General features: G+C 41.2%; 1 protein-coding gene across 6 annotated transcripts in view; it reads right to left on the reverse strand.

Moving 5' to 3' along the window:
- Positions 1–17,934, reverse strand: part of LOC145291252 (uncharacterized) — a 207,057-nt gene that overhangs the window by 30,963 nt on the left and 158,160 nt on the right. For all 6 annotated transcript variants that reach the window (XM_080136860.1, XM_080136862.1, XM_080136857.1 and 3 more), the window contains exon 7: positions 1,400–1,581. In XM_080136860.1, the coding sequence (XP_079992986.1) occupies positions 1,400–1,581 (182 nt within the window). The remainder of the gene's footprint in view (positions 1–1,399; positions 1,582–17,934) is intronic.

Here is a 17,934-nt window from a genome sequence, read left to right on the forward strand (position 1 = left end):
TTTTTTTTCTCCTAATTGTCTTGACTCCTTACTACACCACCTCTCTACACCCGGGCAACGCTGGGTACCTCCACTAGTTTATTTCTAAGTAAAATGTAATAAAAGTCCAGCTCCCCAAAAAGAGTCACTTATGACTGAAACAAAAATAAAAAAAAATCTTTTCAAGTCAAGAACTTCTTGATGACTAAAGACAGAAAAGACTAAGCATTAGAACAGATACTGCACTTTGTATAAAGCCAAAAAGGCCATGTCGTTTTATCACCAGATGGGCATAAAGACAAGTAAAACTAATACTGCCCCCTGATCAATTGTAGACCCCCCCCCATTACTTCTAAAAAAAAGCATATAAAGGGAGTACACAAGGATAATTTGCCAAATGAACTAATTTGACCCGTCATCACAGAAAAAAAAACAAAAAAAAAACAAGAAAAATCTGGCCAATAAAATATAGCAGCCGCTTTAGAAGCAAACTGCTACAATATAGCTGTATTTTTTTTAATAAAACTTTAAAAAAAATATGCTATAATCAAGACTGTATGATCGTTTTAATTTCCAGGACAAGAAGAAGAGATGATCTCTTCTGATAAATGATTATCTTCCTCTCGGATAATGTGAAAGCCCCTCTCCTCACCTCTTTTCTCATGTTAAGAATGGCTTTCTTATCTGCTTGACCATGTCGAAGTATACATCGAAATGGAGAAGAGATACCGGAAGTCAAAAGGAGCAGACAATCTTAATCATTGCAAAAAAAAAAAAAAAAAAAAAAAAAAAAAAAAAAATCAAACAAAAAACTTATTTATTGACTTATGGATTGAATTATCGATCCCTTTTCATTAAAAATTAAATATGAAAAGGATTAGAAATATAGTTTCAGTACATATTTAAAAAGCTAACGACGTATTGCAACAATTTTACCCTCGTGGTATCAGTGTTTTTTCTGGAGTGGTTTCTTCCTTAAATAAATAACTTACGATTAGTAATTTTTTTTTTTTTTTTTTTTTAAATTTTTTTTGCTCTTATGAGTTTTAAAGAATTCCGTTTCTTCAACTTTTGGTGCTTTTCTAAAAAGACAAAAATTTCTTTTATGGATTTATATGGGTCTCTGATGAGTTGTTTGGTATACAGTATACCGTTCAATGAAACACGTGTAAGACGTACCATATATATTAAAAAAATGATATGAATATGATTTAAATATACTTGTGGTATGTGAATGGTTTACAAATAATATATATGCTCTAAAAACGAGTGCAATCCATTTTTATTAAGCTTAAATAGATCTGACAATTTATTGCATATATACATTAAAAGTAGATATACTACCAAAAACATAACGTATATATATATATATATATTTATGTGTGTGTGTGTATGTGTATAAATGAAAGATTAATATTACCTGGATGCCAGTCCCTGAAGGTGTACATGTGAACAACTGTCGAAAAAGTGATGCTTTTTCAAAGACCTCCTTCCATTTTCCAGATGTTGCCTTGGGAACATCCTCAGTATAATATTCATAAAGAAGATCAGAGGCTGCACGAATCCAAGGAATGGAAATATCTCGGACGTTCCAGAGACACACTTCTCACAAGCGAAAGAAAAACAGAAGGAAAAAAGAATTTAAAATGATAGAAGTTTAAAAAAAACATTTTTTTTAAATGCACAATAATTGATTAACATTTTTATCTGAGTTCAAAAAACATTAGTAGTGTTTGCTTTTCAGAAATAAAAAAAAAATGATAGAACAAAATTATGCCTGGACAGCCAGTGTTCACATTAATCTATAATATAAAGCTGAATGTCTGTGTGTGTGTGTGTCTGGTCACGAATAGGCTCCTATATGGTTGACTATTTAAAAAAAACTGATTACATATAATGATAGAAGATGTATCGAGACACAGGAATGGGTATGTTTGATCTGGCAGAACGGTGGTTCATTTAGATTGTGGGGTCTGTGTTCACGCCTGGTCCACAAAGTATGGAAATAAAAATTTTTTTAAATTAATAAAAAAACGTTTGCAAGTGTTTTTGATATAGATGTACATAAGAATACTTTGATAAGTATGTTTTAACTTAAATAGGGATGGTATAAAAAAAATTGCGGGGTCTGCATTCGCGCTTGGCCTCCATAGAATGGAAATAGGCACAAACTTTAATAAATACTTTTCTATCTATCTGCGTAAGTATACTTTGATAATTATGTTTCAGTTTGAAGAAATATGGTATAATAAAATTATGGGGTGTTCGTTCGCACCTGACCTCCATAGAATGGAAAATATGTCACAAGGTTTAACAAGGTTTTTTAATATAGATCCACAGAATATTGTGATAAGTGTTTCAGTGTGAACAGGTATGGTATAATAAATTATGGGGTTTATCTATTTTATTTTTACTTTCATCATATTTTGCTTTGATTTTGATACCCCCAAAATTCGAAGCCATCTCTTTACAACCCTTCCTTTTCAGAACCTATCATACTTTCATAAATCAGAGTCCATTTTCTGTAGGCTGTTTTTGAAACAAGTCAACAACCGGTACTTTTGCTAGTATTTATATAAAACTAGCAGGGTGGTCCAGTATTACCCGGCAAAAAAGTGTAACATAACTTCTATCTCTCTCTCTCTCTCTCTCTCCCTCCCTCATTTTCCCTACTCCCCTTCTATTTTTTTTTGCCCAGCCCATACCTCTTTTTGGACATACAGACAATTCAAGTCGACATAAGAGAAATAAATGAAAAAAATTAAAGTTACTCCCCTTTAAATGATAACATTAAAAGATTTTTGCATGTCTTGATAATATTAAATGATATAATTAGCCATTTGACTTGAAAATAATGAATCTTTTAAACCAAAACTAAATGTTATACATCCATGGTTACGTAGATTTAAAAAAAAAAATACAAACTTTGTGGCTGTTATGTATTTTTTAAGTTTTAGCTGGACATAAAAACAGATACTTTTCACAATAGATAAAGCCTTAAAAGAAAAAAATAGAAATAAAGAAACCATCTCAAACTGAAAGTTCAAAAAAGATAATTTTTTATACTAGCTTACCCATGTCCTGGCATTGCCCAGGGAAGTATATCAACTCAAGAAAATTCCATCTGCAACACTGAACTATTTGAAGTTTATGATTGTCCAGTGTGAATAGAGATATTAAAGTTAATGTGAACATTTTTGGGAGAAAATTAAATAAGTACTTTTCATATGAAAAATATAAGATGTTTGCAGGGTTTTTGTAACGGTAAACTGTTTTCCCGTATTCCCTGCTTCTAAACTATGCTTGGAAAAAAGAAAGAGTACTTCAAGGGAACGGCCTCAGTAGAGGTGTTAGACAACTGAGATGGATGAGAACTCAAAGTTTATGTTAATGATGAATATAGTGAGACTGTAGAGAAGTTTTGTTAGCTTGATGATACCACTGGAGCATAGGAGAAAGCAGGTGCTATCTATAGTACATACGTTTGCACATGTCTTAACATATAGGGATCCAACGCGTTGTAGGTTCAGTAGCAAAGAGACCAAGACAAGGAATAACTTGACTCATTTTTTTTTCATTGGAACAACAGACATTTTTTCCAGCTTTTTTTTTTTGCACACATGTTCTTTTTAGCATCTTTTTCCTTGCCATGATGTCATCTTGGACATTTGCATACAGCTGATTACACACGTCCACCGTCTGTTAAAGTACTAGCGTGATAGCAAGAATTAGGAGTGAATAAAGTAAATACAGGAAACTTAATGCTACCATAGTCTATCAAGGACAGAATATATCAGGCATGTGTGTGCAATGTATATGTTAAGTCAAACTTGCGTGTGTCAAATTAAGTACAAAGGAGGCAAAAAAAAGAAAAAAGAAAAAAGGTTATCAGTGACATAGAATAAACCCATTGACTTCCATTGATGACGTGTACACCTGTTTGCAGCAAGTTTTTTTTTTTTTTTGGTGTGTTTTTAACGGCATGTCCACCTTGTTGGGTTATTTATGCTGAATCGTGGTTTAATGTTTAAACACTTTGGGTTTTTTTTAATTATTTGAATAAGTATGTATTTATTTGCTTCCCCACTGAGCAAATTAGACACAAGGTCGTTTTTTAATGTGGAGAGAGAGAGAGCGGGGGAGGGAAAAGGGGGACCAGTTCCCGAGAGGTGGGAAATGGGAGCTGGATAGTAACTGTTGGTATGAAGGGTTGCCTCTACATTGACCAAGGTCTGATATGTGGGGTTACCCCCACATATGGTCTTTGCTTGCAGTATCTGCCAGAACAGATACTACACTTTGAGATATTAAATCTTTTATTCATGTTAAAAAAAATACAGAAAAAAAAACAACGATGAACAAAAAACTTAGGCACATGGCCAACTCAAAAGGGGGGATTTTGGGGGTCGTTGGTCATCCTTGTCACTCCAGAACTAAACAAAGTCAAAAGTTTCTCTCAGCTAGTATCTTCTTTCACCATAATACCGCATTCACCCTTTCGTATTGGGGGACGTCCTAGTAACTCCCAATTTTTAAAACATTTTTTATTGACGTGTAAAAACAAAAAAGATAACAATAAAATGGTTACAATAATTCATTTGTGTCGAGGGCGGGGGAAGAAAAAACAAAAGGTGATTAGTAGGACCCTCCCAACCCCGTCTAATTAATAGACTGCCCGTTCCACTAGGTTTGTAAAAGGAACCTCGCTTCTGCGGGTCAGTCTCTAGGTGGGGATGCCCTCTAGATGGGGGTGAATAGAGAAAAGAAAATTTTTGTGGGTAAGGGATGGAGGTTAGTTTGTATTTCTTTTTTTCCAAGATGGGTAAAATTTAGAGGAAGGGGTGAGAACAAAAATTGCAGGTAAGAGGGGATGGGGATCTTGGAGGCTTCCTAATCGGGGAGGGATGGAACACACACTCAGCTAGCTGAGAGACTACTTGTTTAATTTTACTTTACAGAACTGCGCGTTCCACACCTAGGCGGGGAACACGTATTCAAATTTGGCTCCTCTTCGTACACACAGACTTGCCACATGTATCCATCTTCTGTCAAATGCCGCGCGATGCAGCCTTCTTCTATCACATCTGATCTTCACCCGTAGTTGGTGTTTAAAGAAAGCGATCAGATCTTGATCAGAAAAAGAAACACCCCCCGGCAACCTTGGAGACGCGACGTCCAAATCACCATTCTCGCCACGGCCAGGATCGTAACGTAGACCATTTGTCTTTCCCGGTCCCACGGCGGCCTCACGTTGTCCACAACATTGGATACAGTAATTGGACGAGGATGCTCAGGATCGATGCGAGCCGTCACCCCACTGACATATGACCAGTACTGGCGGAGTTCGCGGCAATCGAAGAAAGCGTGATCCGTAGTTTCCACGGCCGTTGTCCCACAACGGGGACAATCAGGCGACTCCAAAAACCCAGAACTGCATTGTATGTTGTTGAGTGGAAGTGCATTTCGGGCCAATCGCCAGGTCAGAGAGAACTCCGAATTGTTCAGATGACTCGAACCTGGCGCCCAGCTCCATGCGGAGCGGATCTCACTCTGCTGCCACCCCAAACGCGCGCATAGCGGGTCGTCAGCGGCCCCCTTCACTAGATCCCTGTGGAGTTCCCTACGGGTAGCAGTCACAAGGTCACTGGACCTTGGTAGTCGTTTTAGCGCGGCTCGGCACTCTTTCATGTAGGCAGATTCTCCCCGCGGCCTGCGACGGCTCTCGATGGAAGGGTCGAGAACGAGGTCGGGGAAGGCGGCAGTAACCACGGGGTGCCATGGTTGGTCCTCCTGCATATAGTCGCTCAGGAAGGCCAGCCTCTCAGCATCTCGATGACACTTCAAGTCCGGCATTCCCAAGCCTCCCTCACACGGACGTTGAATACAGACCTGTCTGCTCACCCAGTTTCTTCCTCTGTCCCAAAGGAGCGAGGACAAGAGTTCGACAAGAGCTTTTAGGTGTTGTGCAGGCAGGGGAAGTACGGCCAGTCGGTAAAGGATGAGAGGAAAGACGTAAGTGGCGCACGCCTCAGCTCTACCCTTTAAGGAAAGTTTCCTAGGAAGCCACGAATTGACTGCAGCCTCCACCTTTGACCGTACCTCCAACCAATTCTTGTCAAGCTGGAGACCCGGTCCGAACCACACGCCGAGGATCCGGACCGGGCCATCTGTCCAGCTGAAGGGCGCAGGGAGGTTTGCGTTGCCACTCCATGCGCCCAACCGCAGTCCTACCGACTTGTTGCGGTTTATCTTGGCCCCTGTGATTCTTTCGTACTGTGTGAGTGCCTCCGACACGACCTCAATGTCTCTGAAGCCCGACACGAAGATCGTGACATCATTGGCGAACGCGGGTACCTTGGCAGCTGAACCGCCAGGCAGAGCCATTCCGCGCAGGGCCGAATTTGCCTCCCCATGTCTCAGCTTGCGGAGAAGAGGCTCCAAAGCCAGGACATAAAGCAGGAGCGACAGCGGACAACCCTGACGAACCGACCGAGAGATAACAAAGGGTTTCGAGCGCTTTCCGTTGACTTGCACGACAGCCATGGGCTGTCGATACATTATGGAGATCCACTTGCAAAAGTCCGGTTTAAAACCGGCGGCCTCTAAGACAGATGCCAGGAAACGATGGTCGACCCTATCGAAAGCTTTGGACTGATCTAAGTTTATCAGCGCGGCTTCCGTGTCGTCATCTATTCCCCCCTCTAGGATCATGCGGATCAGGTGCAAGTTGTTCTGAATCGATCTCCCCTTCACAGCGTAGTTCTGTTCCGGTTCAACCAACTCGTCGATAACAACCTGCAGCCGATTCGACAGGACCTTGGCCAAAATCTTCAACTCTGTGTTTAGCAGAGTTATGGGCCTGTAGTCGTCTAACTCTTCCCCTCCATGCCCGTCACCTTTCTTCAGCAATGTGATCACTCCCTTGGTCACCTGCCCTGGGATGGATCCCTGAGCAAACCAATGGTTGAACATATCCGTCAGAAGAGGCAGAAACATGGGCGACAGCCTCAAGTACAGTTCGTATGGCAGACCATCAAGTCCTGGCGATCTGTCACAGCTGACCTGCTTCAGCGCAGTAAAGACCTCCCGCTCCGTCACCCGGCCCTCGCAACCAGCCGCTCTAGCCGCCTCGAGGCGGGGAGAGTCGGCCAAATAGTCGCTAAACTCAAGGACCGGAAGATCGGGCTGCTGCGTAAAACGCTCCTCGAAATGTTCTCGAAACACCTCGCAGATCTCCCGAGTCGATTCCAGGGTGCGTCCATTCGGATGTTTGATTTTTGCAATGTATTTGTCCGAGCCACGCCTAGAAACCTCACGGCGCACGTCTGCATCAGAATTGACTGCTTCGTTGCCTATCTTTCTAAGCCTAGCTCTAACTACTTGGCCTTCGTAACGCTCGCTAGTCTCGCGTAGAAGGTCCTGCTTAGCTAGTTCCTGACTAACCCTATCACCCTCCCCCGTAGCCTGGGCTAGTTTCTGCTCTAGCTTCTTCTTCGTCTTGGCCTTATCTAGTGCGAGGCGCTGGGCATACTTGACGGAGAAGCTTCTGATCTTGGCTTTGAGACCTAACCACCACTTACTCCCGGTAACCGCCCCCACTAGTGCCTTTTTAATCAATTCTCTTAACTGATCTTGGAAGTCTTGTATCTCCAGAAGGGAGGTGTTTAACTTCCAGTACCCCGCTAACTTAGGCCTATTTCCTAGCTTCAGCCGGGCCATAACTAATTTATGGTCCGTCTGGCCTAGCCAAGTGAACGTGGGACAAGATAAGAAGTCTACTTCGCCTCTCCTAACTAACATCCTGTCCAAATAGGTATTTGGATAGGAGGAAACACTATTGGTCCACGTCCACATCTCCCGCCCCGGATGCTCGAACCGAAACCTGTCGACCAGACCGCATCTAGCCATCAGATCAGCCAGGCTGGACTCGCACCTCTCCGATCCTCTAGCTCCGCCTCCTACCTTATCTATGTCGGGTTTAAGATGGAATTCCAATCCCCCATTAGCACTACCCGCTTCCGACAATCTACAAACGCGTCAAGCTGACTGAAGAATGAGACCCTCTCACAAGCGGTGCTGGGCGCATGAACCGCAATCACCCGAAACACAGAATCTTTTACAGGGTACGTTTAACCAGCACGGAAACTCCCTTCCCCCGCGGGCTGCCATATGCTGAGAAAACCTCAAAGTCTCGAGCCAGCACCTGACAGTCCACAGAGGAAACGAAATGCGTCTCCTGAATCGCAACAACATCCACTCCCAGGGACAAGAGGTCGTGCCGGAGGCGAGCCGCCCGGCCCGATGATCTCAAGCCCCTCGCATTCAGACTAGCCAAATTCAAAGCCATGGTACCTACCTTAAGGTGTGTTACACTCAGCTCCGAAATCAGCCGGGGAAAGGACACCGACGTTGTGTGCAATGCTCAAGGTGGTCAGGTTTTTCATGTCCTGACCTTCTCTCACAATGCCGCCGACATCCAAAGGGTAAGTCAATTTAAGGGCCCTATAGAGTGACGGATGGACCAACACTGGGACCCTTCCCTTGCATTGTTTTGCGAGTTCCTCAAGGGAAGGGTCATTTTTCCTAATCAGTTCAATTCCCGGACCAGCCCCTTCAGCGGCTTCCAGCATTGTCCACACGTTGGTTTTGCAGGCTTCAGGAAGCCTGACGAAAGTTGTTAGCCGTGGGGCGTCCGGGAAATTAGAGGGGACATTAACGTCTTTTCCCCCTATCTGTTGGAAGTCCAGCAGAGGTTTTAAATTTTTTCTCTGCCGGTGTGGTAAGCCCATTGCCACAGACAGGGGGTCTACAAAACAAAGTTCCTCTCTCGTTTCGAGGGCGAGAGTCCCTGTTGGAGTGAGTCCGTAAGTGGGAGAATCTGAAGGGTCTCTCTCCCTCCCGGGTTCATTCTTTTCTTTCTGGGATGGCGGCTCAATTTGCATTGGTGTGGGGACGAGTGTCTGTGTGGTGTCTGGTGTTGGTGTGGTGTCTGGTGTTGGTGTTGGTGCGGTGTCTGGTGTTGGTGTTGGTGCAGTTTCTGGTGTTGGTGCAGTGTCTGGTGTTGGTGCGGTGTCTGATGTTGGTGTTGGTGTTAGTGCGGTGTCTAGTGTTGGTGCAGTATGTGGTATGGGGGTGGAAGTGGGTTGTGTTGTTGTTAGAGGTGGTGTATGCTCACAGGGAGTGGGGGCTGCCTTTTCTTCCCCTTTCCTTTTCTTTTTTATTCTTTTGAATGAACCGAGTTGTTGGGTTGGTTGTGGGACGGTGGCAGATGGGATTGTGGGCTTCCATTTCCGCCTCATTACCGTGATCCATTCCTCCCTTTTGGCCTCCTGCACAGTTTTGGGTTTCCTCGGTGCTGGGGTTGGTGCTCCGGTTGCAGGAGTTGTGACAGCCTGTTTGGACACTGGTGCTGTCTCAGAGGTTGGGACCGCCTTTAGTGTCACTTGAGTAGGAGTTGACCTTTGAGGGCAGCTCTTGGCCATGTGACCCTGTTTTTGGCAGAACCAGCAGTGTGGACGACGCCCCTCCACTACTACTGTCATAGTTGCCTCCTTAAATGTCAGCTGTGCTGGTATCGCCTGGAAGCCTTCTTTCTTTAGCCTCATGGCCACAGTGTAGCTGCCCAAGTGCATGCCGGTTTTCGACCGCACTGGGGTTATTTTTTCCACCTCGCCGAACTGTGTGAAGAAGGATCCCAGGATTTCTGCTGATATTTGCATAGGTACATTGAATACCTGCACCCGGGTCCTTGTCCTGCCCTGGTATTCGGGCTTTAGTTTTATTCTCCCATACTTAATTTCCTGTAGGGAGAGTCTCTCCGCATCTTCCTTGGTGGGTAGGAGGATGTCCCACATGGCGTAGCTCCTCTGGTACAGGTATAATACCGGGATGTTTAGCTTGTGTAGGAGCCCTGCCATGTCTTCCTTTTTCATCCTTAGGAGGCAGTTTTCCGGCATATCCAAGATGATGAGGGAGAGCACTCTGTCTTCGATTGCCTCCCAAGCGCCTGGCACTGGTTTAATTTCTGCCCCCTCTATGTATTGTCTGTACTTGGTCAAGTACAAGTCTCTATACTCTTGAGGGGACAGTTGCTTCTCTACAGTCTTCCCCCATGCCGACCCTCTTGTTGGTGTTGGATCTTTGGTGAGGTTGGACTGTTTTTGCTGTTCCTTGGCGGAAGGGTTGCTATTTTGAGGGGCATTTCCCTTTCCGCTTTCCTTTAGGACCGACTCTCCCTGCTCTATACTTCTTCCAGGAAATACTTCCCTTTTTGGGGAGTTGGCCTCCTGGGGAGCATTGTCCTCTTTATTGTCCTTGGGAGCTTTTGCCCCTTTTGTTTTGGGGAGGTCTAGGCTGTATGCCCCCTCGTTTTCTTGATTTGCTCCCCTTTTGGGGCAGTAGCCCTCCTGGGGAGCACTGTCTCTCTTATCGTCCTTTGGGGCTACTGCCTCTTGATTTTTGTTGTCAGAGCGGGATGCCCTGTCCAACATTGTTTTTTCTCCCCTTTGTGGGGAGTCGCCCTCTTGGGGAGCACTGTCTCCCTTATCGTCCTTTGGGGCTACTGCCTCTTGATTTTTGTTGTCGGAACGGGATGCCCCGTCCAACATTGTTTTTTCTCCCCTTTGTGGGGAGTCGCCCTCTTGGGGAGCTGCTGGTGAGTTTTCTCCCTTCTGGGGGCGTCCTTCGGTTTAGTGTCCGGGCGGTATGCCCCGTTGCTTTTTGCTTCCCCTGTTGGGGAGTCGTCCTCTTGGGGAGCAGTTTTTCTTGTGGTAGCCCCCTGGCTGGGGGTATCGGTATTGGTGGTCCCCGGGCTGGGGGTGTCCATTTTTGAAAAAAGCTCTCTCTTCCCTGTATAATTCACCAAAATAAGTGACGTGGAGTCGGCGTCCAAAGTGGGAGCCGACTTTGGCGCCAAAAAGAAGTGGCGCCAAAGGCGGCAAGAGGGGAGATAGAACTGAGAGAGGGAGTGGGAAGTTAGTGGAGGGAAGAGAGAAAGTGTTTGTGGGGAGTCGCCCTCTTGGGGAGCTGCTGGTGAGTTTTCTCCCTTCTGGGGGCGTCCTTCAGTTTAGTGTCCGGGCGGTATGCCCCGTTGCTTTTTGCTTCCCCTGTTGGGGAGTCGTCCTCTTGGGGAGCAGTTTTTCTTGTGGTAGCCCCCTGGCTGGGGGTATCGGTATTGGTGGTCCCCGGGCTGGGGGTGTCCATTTTTGAAAAAAGCTCTCTCTTCCCTGTATAATTCACCAAAATAAGTGACGTGGAGTCGGCGTCCAAAGTGGGAGCCGACTTTGGCGCCAAAAAGAAGTGGCGCCAAAGGCGGCAAGAGGGGAGATAGAAGTGAGAGAGGGAGTGGGAAGTTAGTGGAGGGAAGAGAGAAAGTGTTTCCGACCCTCCCTCGCGGGAAGGTCGTAAATTATCAGCTCGGATCCCCCCGTGAGGGGGGAGAGCAGAGAAAGACAGACCAAGTGGGGGTGCGGACAGAACGCTATCCAACAAGCTCGCCGGGCACGAGAATGTGTCGCCAGAACAACACTGCCTATCGCTGTGTATGTATCAGAGAACAGATACTACACTTTGATCTTGTCGCCCAGGCCACGAAGGGCCGGGCGCGCAGTAAATTATTTGAATAAGTATATTTATTGCTGAAGTATAGTTTGCACTAAAATTTGATTAAATTCGTAAACATTTTAATACAAAAAAAAATGCATAAAATGTATTAAAATGCGAGTAAATTTGCAAGTAAATAGATAAAAATATTTAAAATGAATTTGTGTTATGTGTGTGTAAATTTGTAATGATAAATATTTGCTACTTAGGTGTAGTTGCGTTTGTGTAAATTTGTGTGAAAGTGTTATATTTGCGTAAAAATATTTAAAATAGATTTGCATTTCGTGTGTTAAATTTGTATTAGTAAATATTTACTACTAAGGTGCAGTTGCGTTTGTGTTAATTTGTATAAGAAAGTAAAATTTTATTTAATTATACTTATGTATATTAAATGTGCAAAGGATTAGTTTAGAAATACTAATCCGTATCGATTTGTCTTAATTGTCTTGCTTATTCACATGCATATGAAACTCTATATTTTTGTAAATATACAAATTTCTTTAAGGTAATCGATTATGTTTTCGACTTTTATGTTTTCGAAAAGTTTTTTTATATTGCTATCTTTATAATATTTTCGTCTTATAGGCAGAAAATCAATGGATTCAGTAAGAAAATGTTTCGTTGTCAGCGGAACCTGACATGCAATACACATTGGCTGGTCTTCTCCTTTAAGTAAATATGATTGGGTAAGATATGTGTGACCTATACGCAATTTCGTCAATACAATCTCTTCCTTTATATTTTTTCTGGAACTTTGTTCCCAATTACCAATATTTGGTTTAATGGCATATAATTTATTGCTAGTGTAGCCATTCCAATAAATTCGCCATTGTTTTTTAATGTATTCATTGATATTTAAAAAAAATCTTTGTGTGGAACTTTAAAGCTTTCATCATTCCGAGCAGCTTTTGGTGCTGTATCTACCAATTCATTTTCTCTGATACCAATGTGGCTAGGTATCCAGCAGAGCACGATTTCTTTTGTTTTTGCCTGTAGTTTTACTAATAATGGGTTGTTAGATTTTTGTGTTTTTACTGCTGTTATAGCTGATAGCGAGTCGGAGAAAATTACATTTGTTATTACATATTTTATTTTGTTATCCCTGGAGATAAAATCAAGTGCTAAATCTATTGCACAAGCCTGTGTATTAAAGATTGAGGTTTTTTTCAAGAGATGCTTCTTTCTAATCTTTTTATTATATACAGCTGCGCTATCTGTTGCATCTACCTGTTTTGAGCCGTCCGTAAAGATGTATGCATGCTTAGGATAACTGTATTTGATTTGTTCAAATTCTTCTTGATAAAAAAGGGGGTGAGTTTTTCCCTTGCAGTGTTTGCTAAGACTTAAGTCAACTTTTGGTACTATAATGTTCCTAGGAGGTATTTTTGGAGTAAATGTTTTGAGAATTTTTGTTATCGGGATCTCTGCTTCTTCAATAATGGGTTCCATTCGTAGGCCAAATGTTTTAATGGCTTTTTCTTTTTTTTGAAATAAATGTTTGTACTTTGGATAAAACGTGCAGTCGTGCATAGAATTGTCGGGATCTGCCTTCAATTTTGCATAATATAGCAGTGCTAACATGTTATATCTGAGATTAGGTGGAGGCTCATTTGCTTCGGCATATAAACTTTCTACTGGAGATGTTCTGAAAGCTCCCAGTGCAAGTCTCAGTCCTGTATGGCAAATGGAATTTAAAATTTTAACATAGGATTTTCTTGCTGCTTGGTATATACAGCTGCCGTAGTCAATTTCTGATCAAATTAGGGATCTGTACAGGTTTAACAAGGTCTGCCTGTCAGCTCCCCAGTTTGTATGAGCTACAACACGCAGAAGTTGCAGTGTTTTATTACATTTTTTAACATAGTTTATGTGGGGAATAAAATTTAGTTTTTTATCAAAAATCATTCCTAAAAACTTGTATTCATCAACAAAGGGGATATCTTCTCTATCGAGTTGTAATTTGGGATCATTGTGTAATTTGTGTTGATTGCAAAAATGAATGCATTTGGTTTTACTTTTTGAAAATTGAAAAACATTTTTTTTGCCCATTTATTCATTTTGTTTATGCTGTGTTGCAATTTTCTTTCAATAGTATAGATATGCTTGGAACGATAGCTTATAGAGCAATCATCCACGTACAATGTTCTATTCATGTCAGGAGTAAGTTCCTTTACTATATTGTTGATTTTTATATTAAATAGGGTTGTTGATTGTATACTATCCTGTGGCACACCTTCTTCCTGTTTATTTATATCGCTTAGAGTTGACTCTATGCGTACCTTGAAGGTTCTGTTCGTTAAAAAAATTTTGTTTACGATAACCACACTGTGCATTGGTTATTAGTTTGTTTGTTTCTAAATACCAAATTAGGCGATGATTTACCATTTGTTCTAATGTTTTGCACATACAACTTGTTAGTGAAATTGGTTGATAATTTCCAGGATCTAAAGAATCTTTTCCTGGTTTTGGTATTGGAATAATCGTTGTATATTTCCAAGATTCTGGGAACTTCTTTTTTATCCAGATGTCATTGTAGATTTTTAGTAAAAGTTCCAATGAAAGTTTTGGAAGTATTTTCAAAAAACTATAGAGAACCTCATCTGGTCCTACGGCTGTGTTGTGCGATTTGTTTATGGAATTTTCCAATTCTCTTATTGAAAAAGGTTTATTATATTCTTCAAAGTTTTGGGAATTGAAGTTTAGCTTGTACTTTTCAATATTTTTCTTGATGGTTTGGAATTCTTTGTTGGAGTTCTTTTGAAGAGTTCTCTGACAATGTTTTGGCTAATTTGTTCACTATAGCCTTCTTTTCTGTTATTTTGGTATTTTCAGTAAAAAGATGTTTAATTGATATCAGGTTATGTTTTCCAGAATTTTTTTTAACCGTTTCCCAAACTGTCTTTGGTTTAGTGGAAACATTGATCTTGCCAGCATTCTTTTTTTGCTTTCTTTATTATTCTGCGTGATTTTGCTCTATGCAATTTGTATTCAATTAAGTTGCTTGTTATTGGTTCTTTATTATTTTTCTTAATGCTGCTTTTCGTAGATTTATTGAATCTTTACATTCTTTGTTAAACCATAGTCTATTCTTTTTTCCTGAAGTATTGTTTTTGGGAATGCACTCTTCTCCTATTAATATTAATGTTTGTGTAAATGTTTCGATTGTATTGATGTTGTTTTCCATCAATTGTTCTGAGCAGAGATTCTTGAATTTTTCCCTGTTGGCTTTGTTAAGCTTCCATCTTGGTGGATGTTCAAATATTTCTTTATGGTTTTTGAGAATGATTGAGTAGTGATCACTACCACAGACATCATTAAATACGCTCCAAGAAAAATCCAGATAAGTGGAAGGGTCACATATGGTTAAATCAAGCGAACTAAGCGATCCATTTGTTGGATTGATGTGAGTGGCTTCTTTTTGGTTGAACAAACAGATTATTTTTATTAGATTTTCAATTTTCTTTCCTTTTCTATCAGTTTCCTTGCATCCCCATAAGGTGTTGTGACTATTTAAGCCCCTTAGGAAAATAAAGGGTTTGGGTAGTTGCTCTACTAAGTTCTCCAATTCATTTTCATCTATTTGTTCATGTGGAGGTACGTATAAAGAACAAATGCTTATCGGTTTGTGTAAAGTTGCTCTTGTGGCAACCGCTTGCAAATTTGTTTTTAATTCAATTTGGCTCTGGGGTATGTTATTTTTAATGAATACTGATACACCACCAGAGGCTCTAAGTCCTGTATTATGAATGTAGTTATATTGTTGATAGTGTTTTATATTCAAATTGTCCTCATTCTTAAGGAAGGTTTCTTGGAGACAAATAATCAAAGGATTAAATTTGGTTTGCAACAATAAAATTTCATTGTAATTTGCCTTCAATCCATGGCAATTCCATTGGATAATCTTATAACTCATGATGATTTTTTATAGGTTTGAGGAGTAACTTCAGTTTCCATGTCTTCTAATTCCGTAAATCTGTTTGCAGTAGTAGTAGTGGCTTCTGTTTGTGGTAATTTCTTTATATTATTTTGTTTTTTGGTAGATGTATCTTTTGTTTGTTTTTCAAGTGTGTTTTTGTCATCACGGGGAAGACGTATTGGTGACCTGTGTGGTCTTTCTTTTAACCAATTTTGTTTTTCCTTAGTTTCGCCTTTTTCAGCATCTGCACAACGTACTGGTGATTTTTGTGGTCTTTCTTTTGATCGACTTTGTTTTTTTGGATGTTCTGATTTTGGTTGAAAATTTGTTTTATTGGTAAAGTTAGTTGATGATTTAATGGGATGATTAATTTTTGATGATATGATTAGTCTGATTTCATTTATAAATTTGGGCTAGTCGTTTGGTCCCAATTTTAGCAATTTGTTTATTAGTATTTCGTATTTGGAGTTTTGGTTAGTGATGTTGGATGATATACAACTTGAGAGTACGTCTTTTCCTTCATGTATCCATCTACTATTTTCCTGGCTTTGAGTAAAGAAATGTTTTTGGTATGTTTTATTGACATTACTTCCCTTTTCTTTCTTCCAGATTCTGCATGCTCTAGCATAAGCAGGATGATTTTCTCCACAATTTGCACACTTGTAATAGAGATTGCAGCCATTAACAGTGTGGTCCAGATTTTTCTGGCCACATCTGCCGTACACTGCTCGTCCACTACATGCATCCGCATGGTGCCAAAACCTCTGGCATTTAAAGCACCGAAGTGGGTTTGGTATAAAGGGTTCAACTTTTTCAATGTTGAACCCAATTTTGATTTCTTTTGGGATAGTGGGTCTATCGAACTGCATAATGTAAGTGTTCGTATGTATAGTCTGATTCTCTTTTTTTTTATTGTAATTCTTTTAACGTTTATTACTCCTTGGTTTTTAAGTTCTTTTGTTATCTCTTCAGTAGTGCACATTGAGAGATCTTTCAATTTTACTAGACCTTTGGATGTACTCAGATTCTTGTGTGGATAAGTTTTGATATTTATGTTGTGGAAAGTTTTCATTCCTAGGAGAAAAGTGGTATGTTTTTCTCTTTCGACTTCCACCAGTAGGGTTTTATTTTTGTAAAGTTTTTACATTTTTTGGGGTAATATATGCCGATATAATTTTATGTATAATAAACGGTGATAAGTCCATTATATTGGTTTCTTCAATATTCTACTACAATAAATTTTGAGAATGCTTGGCGTAGTTCATTATCTGAACTATCCGAGTCAACGTGTAAGCGCTTGGAATTTTTGTAATTGGCCATATATGTATATTTTAAAATTAATTGTTTATGCTCCCCACCCCCTCGGAGTACAATATTGGGGCATGTTAAGGGGGAAACCTATTCGCCCTGTCATGCCAGGGCTACATAAAACAGTATACATGTCCCAAATGGGAGCCATGAGCACCTATAATCCTTGAGTTACAATCCAAGTATGAGGGGCATGCAATAAGTAATGCCCCTGACTCACTTCCCATAGCAGTAGAGCAACAAAACTTGGCACAGTTATTAGTCTTTCTCTACATAGGAACCACCCAGAGTTATGCATTTCTCCTATCGTTTGATGCAGCTCTGGAGACCGTTTTTGTAGAACACCCCAGGTTGGTCCTTCAACCACGACGTGACTTCAGAAATCAAGGCTGCATCATCTGGGAAACACTTTCCTTTCAAAAACAACTTCATGGCTGGGAAGAGGTAAAAGTCAGAGGGTGCAAGATCAGGAGAGTAGGGAGGATGAGGCGGATTTCATAACCACATGCCTGTGCTTCTGATCTGGCGACATGCAAGTAGTGGACCGGAGCTTTGTCCTGCAGGAGGAGAGTACCTTTGCTGATCTTGCCCCGCCTCTTGATTTTGATAGCTTCCCTTAATTTCCTCAAAAGTGAAGCATAATAGGCTCTTGTCATTGTGGTATCCTTTGCCAGGAAATCTGTCATCACTACTCCGTCCTGGTCCCAGAAGACTGTGAGCATGATCTTGCCTTGTTTGGAGGTGGTGAGTCCAAGTGCTTCCACTGCATTGACTGGGCTTTGGTCTCTGGATCATAGTGATGGACCTAGGTTTCATCTTGTGTAATCAGTCTTTTGAAAAACTTTGACTCATCTTTTTGGCACATCTCCAAATTCATCCTCGAGCACTCGATATGTTCTCGCTTCTGGAATGGTGTAAGCAACCTGGGAATCCATCTGGCAGACTACTTATGCATATGCAAATAGTCATGAATGATACTTTCCACAGACCCTTTTTTTTACCTAGGCATCACCACTTATCAAGGCCAAGAGGCCACTCGAGGATAAGGGTTAAAGAGTGTACAGTAGAAATTGGACAATATAGTAATCGTTAGTAGATGGAAATTCGGTAAATTTGTTAACAAGTGGAAC

This window comes from Euprymna scolopes, chromosome 12, assembly GCF_053919585.1.
Source record: "Euprymna scolopes isolate OS-2025 chromosome 12, ASM5391958v1, whole genome shotgun sequence".
In the NCBI taxonomy this organism is placed as follows: Eukaryota; Metazoa; Mollusca; class Cephalopoda; order Sepiida; family Sepiolidae; genus Euprymna; species Euprymna scolopes.